General features: G+C 33.6%; 1 protein-coding gene across 1 annotated transcript; it reads left to right on the forward strand.

Moving 5' to 3' along the window:
• Nucleotides 1-1,704: 1,704 nt before the first annotated feature.
• On the forward strand, nucleotides 1,705-4,431 carry LOC105150985 (uncharacterized). Its single transcript, XM_011064403.2, has 3 exons — nucleotides 1,705-1,961; nucleotides 3,153-3,806; nucleotides 3,898-4,431. The coding sequence occupies exons 1-3, from the start codon at nucleotides 1,872-1,874 to the stop codon at nucleotides 3,970-3,972; spliced, it is 819 nt and encodes a 272-aa protein (XP_011062705.2). The 5' UTR covers nucleotides 1,705-1,871; the 3' UTR covers nucleotides 3,973-4,431.

Here is a 4,431-nt window from a genome sequence, read left to right on the forward strand (position 1 = left end):
TGGACAACTTACCCTATGCGATGCATTGTACCTAGGACTCGTCTTCACGTCTTCTAGTTGGAATCAAGCATCGCAGAAACTGGCACTCAACGTTTATTCCGATTATTCTTTTTTATTGTACAATAACATTTATACTTCAGCAATGATTTTCACTATGACATAGAAGTACAAATTATTTCATTAGAAATACCCTGGATATCTCTTATGATTTCCACACTTTATGATTTTATGATCATCAAATCTAACTTTTGTAATTAAGCAATTCAATATATCCCGTATTTTTCTATTAGTATGATTTTACTCTATCACCACATAAAGAATTTGTTGCCAAATATTTACTTATTAAATAATAAATAAGGTTTAAAGGCTCATCTCAACAAAACTTGAAGATATCAAAATTCTAAAATCTATTTTTGCAACGACACGATCTAGTAATAAATTTTCACTAAATGATTTTAATCCAAAGGCAATAAATTTTTGGTGGAATCAATAGATAGCGTTTATTATAACAGTTTAGTGGAAATACTACTATCTCATATTAGGCGCCAATCTCATATTAGATGCCTATCTCATATTAGATGCCTATCTCATAATAAAAGACTTTCCTCTATGTATTATACGTCCACATGGAAAGAATGATTTTGCTGAAATAAATAAAAATTTAGATAGATACAGATCTGAAAATAATTTATTGAAAAAAATCATGTAGGAAATTCAAGCATAATGAGCTGTAAAATTAAAGCTTTTGCATTCAATTATACTCCACATAATTATTTTGATAGTTCATAAAATTATTTTCAAATCTATATCTAGCCAAATTTTTAAATACTTCAACAAAACTGTTATTTTCATTCATAAGATACGAAAAAACTACCCTGCTTTGAACAATATCTCTGAATAATATATCTAAATACATCAATAATATATTAATATTAACATTTCCAAATTAAATTCTCAATAATTAATCGATAATTTATTTAGCTGTGAAAAAATTTTGGATTAAAGAAAGCGGTATTTTTGTGGGTGGACATTGACTTATATAGGAAGTTGCAACCAACTGGTTAAGAAATGGGCTAAAACTTGTATGGCAAACTGCAACATAATTTGCGGGTGGTATAATATTGTATCTGCATTCATAATCTTTCTTTAAGTATTCATGAAACATACATTGTCTTTCCATAAAATTCTTGTAATGGAAGGGCTATGCGATATCATTAAAAAGTTTGTCATTAACAATTTTATAAATGTGCCACTTGAAGCAATAAAATCAATAAATATATTTTTTTAAAATATAGTAATAATAAAGTCTCATTTTGTGATATTTTATTTATAACAACATATACATCGTTTATTAGAAATAATACATTCTTTATTAGGAATAAAGCAACATATAATATGCAAAATACTTTTTATCTAAATTTATACAATAACTTTGTGCAGCCACTAAAATTATTAAGAACATCACAAGTAAACAATGAGTAACAATAATAAAAATTATTTCGTTGAGAGACTGGTTCATTTTATCAACAAAATAACCATCTTGTTATGATATAACGTATAATGTCGAAGCAGTTAGATAAATTCTTGCCATCTTTGTGATTATGTGACATAACATGTCATATAATCTATTTCTCACGTTTATTCGTCATTGAATCGATGCTACATGACACGTATAGTCATGTGGACGCAATCTATCTGAATAGATGGATTTTGGAATGAAAGTACAAAGACAAATTTGAATAAACGCATATGGCTTTATCTCAAAAAGAGGTAAAAATTAGTAGAAAGGCAGAGGAAGAGAGATTCATAATAGGTGCGTCTCATAGGACATAGGTCATAGATGATTAGTCGAAGTATCGAGTGGGGCTCCCATGCTGACTTGTATAAAAAGGAGCTTCAAGACATCCGCGAAGCTTCAGTCCTCATATCAAGGAACAGCATCTATCATGAGGGCATTCATAGTGAGTAGTTCATGATGATTTCTCCAATTTCTCGTTTCCTCCTCTCTTCCTTTTCTCATTCTCTCCTCGATTCCTTCATCTTCTTCTCTCTTGTCTTCTCGCTTTTTATTCGGGTCCTCCTGTCTGTTTCTCTTTTCGCGAAAACAGAAAAGAGAAAAACAGAAAGAAAAGAACTTAAATATTGAGATTCTCTCCCGAGTTTATGTAACGCTAACACCATAAAACATTAAGTGCGGCCAGTAACTGAAAGAAAGGGATTATACATTCCACGTGCTCGTAAATCCGTGCACTTCCGGAAACACTTCTGAAACGTTTATTGCTTGCTTTTTAGATATGTTTATTGCAAGTACGAATAGAAGAATATCGAGGATTATTGTTCACTTGAAAAAAAATTAGATGAAAGCATTTATATTACCTTTGAGAAAGATGTACCTAATTTTTCTTCAATTAAAAACGTGAAAATTGTATATGTATTAATGTAAAAAAATAAATAATGTATTTTTTTCGCACATGTACATTTCTTGTATATAAGAAATATTTAGAGTTCGACTTTAAAGAATTCAACTTGACTTATTCACGAGATTATTTATTAATTTTATAATAGCACATAATTTTAGCATAATAATTATACTAAATTGCAATGAAAAAAAAGTGAAGTACCGAAAAATATTTAGAACATTATGATCTTGTTCCACCAATGTAAATTAACTTTAATTTTGGATCAATTTACTATTTATCTACTTCTAAAAATTAGAAAAAAGTAAATAGTAAATTAAACTGAGATTAAAATTGATTTTACATTAGTAGAACTGAGCTTTTAAAATCATAATAAAATAAACGTCCCAGTGTCCGGATATGTAATACCTATATATTCGGATATTTACACAAAACTGCATATTTGTTCATATTATTATTAATCTCAAATGCTTTCTTAAATATAATATTAGAATTTAATTGCAATCTTTAAATACCGTTAAATTATAATATTAAATTATAATAATACAAAGAGCATTTAAAATTAATATCTAATAATAAATTTTGTGCATATTCGGTTACGAGGGAATGTTTATCATAAATATATTAAAATATTTATAAAAGAAAAATAATAAAACTAAGCTCAAATATCAAAGTCGAAATCTCGATTTCAATATTTAAACACATCGGGAAAGTAAAATTGAATTGTAATTGTAGATCCTGGCCCTCGCCGCGATGGCGATGGCGCGGCCAGAAGCCGGATACTCTTATAGCCAGCCAAGCAGTAGCTACGGTGCTCCTTCCGGTGGATATTCGCTCGTCGGTGGTGTTGGTGGTATTAGTGGTATCAGTGGCATCTCAGCGGGGCGTCCCAGCGCAGGTTTCGGCGCAGGCGGTGGTTTCGGCGCAGGCGGTGGTTCCGGCGCAGGCGGTGGTTTCGGTGGTGTCGAGACAGCCTCGTTCAGAGCTAATGCTAACAGAGGTGCTGATAGCATTATCGGCGGTGTCGGCACTGGAGGTATCGCCGGTAGAGCTAATGCGGAGGCGGCAGCTGGATTTGGTTCTGCCACTCAGATTGTTAGAAATATCTATGTTTACGGACCATCTAAAGATCTTGAGCCTACCGCAGGCCGCGGCGCGGGAGCTGCAATCGTTCCACCACAGAAACACTATAAGATCGTCTTCATCAAGGCACCTACTCCACCAACTCCGACCGTTCCGGTGATCCCGGTGCAGCAACAAGATGAGCAGAAAACACTTATCTACGTTTTGGTCAAGAAACCCGAGGAGGCGCCCGAAATCAATCTGCCTACCATAACGCCCACACAGCCCAGCAAACCGGAAGTCTACTTTATCAAATACAAGACTCAGGTAAAGGAAAGAAACTTAAGCATAAGAAATGAGAAAAAACGAAAATCCTAAACCGATCTAATTACTTAATTTTTGTTTCTTTACATTGCAGAAGGAAGTCACTGGTGGCATCGGACCAAGACCCAGGCCGAGTTATGGGGTACCCGATGAATCCGGACCATACTAGTCAATTCACCGCTACCCCCATCGCGACTGTTCCGTCCTACCCTCCCGTTCATCACACACGTACACGCACTCCGTTCACATACATCTAACATGATCAACGATAATAATACTTACCGTATTGACGTATCACTGTTATATGCGCGATCGCCAAGAAAAGAAGTTGTCAACAAAATTGAAGACGGCGATGATGATAACGTGTTGAATACGATAACGACGACGACGATGATGACGATGATGATGATGAAGATGATGGCAATGATGAGAAGAACGATGATATCTATCACAACGACGACCATTATAATGATGATGACGATGATGAAGATGATGATAATGATGATGATGATGATGATGATGGTGTTTTTTTATGACGACTAGAGCGAAGGAGAGATATTTTTTATTCTTATTTTTTGCAAGAAAACGGTGGCGAAATAAACCTTTTTTTATGTATTTTTATATAAAA

Source organism: Acromyrmex echinatior, chromosome 2, assembly GCF_024713525.1.
Source record: "Acromyrmex echinatior isolate Ae372 chromosome 2, ASM2471352v2, whole genome shotgun sequence".
In the NCBI taxonomy this organism is placed as follows: domain Eukaryota; kingdom Metazoa; phylum Arthropoda; class Insecta; order Hymenoptera; family Formicidae; genus Acromyrmex; species Acromyrmex echinatior.

Excerpts from the sequence above, each read along its gene's own strand:
- LOC105150985 (XM_011064403.2), top strand. The coding sequence starts at position 1,872 with ATGCTGACTTGTATAAAAAGGAGCTTCAAGACATCCGCGAAGCTTCAG. Across the intron at positions 1,962-3,152 it reads CTATCATGAGGGCATTCATA|ATCCTGGCCCTCGCCGCGAT; the intron begins GTGAGTAGTTCA and ends TTGTAATTGTAG. Across the intron at positions 3,807-3,897 it reads TTATCAAATACAAGACTCAG|AAGGAAGTCACTGGTGGCAT; the intron begins GTAAAGGAAAGA and ends TTTACATTGCAG.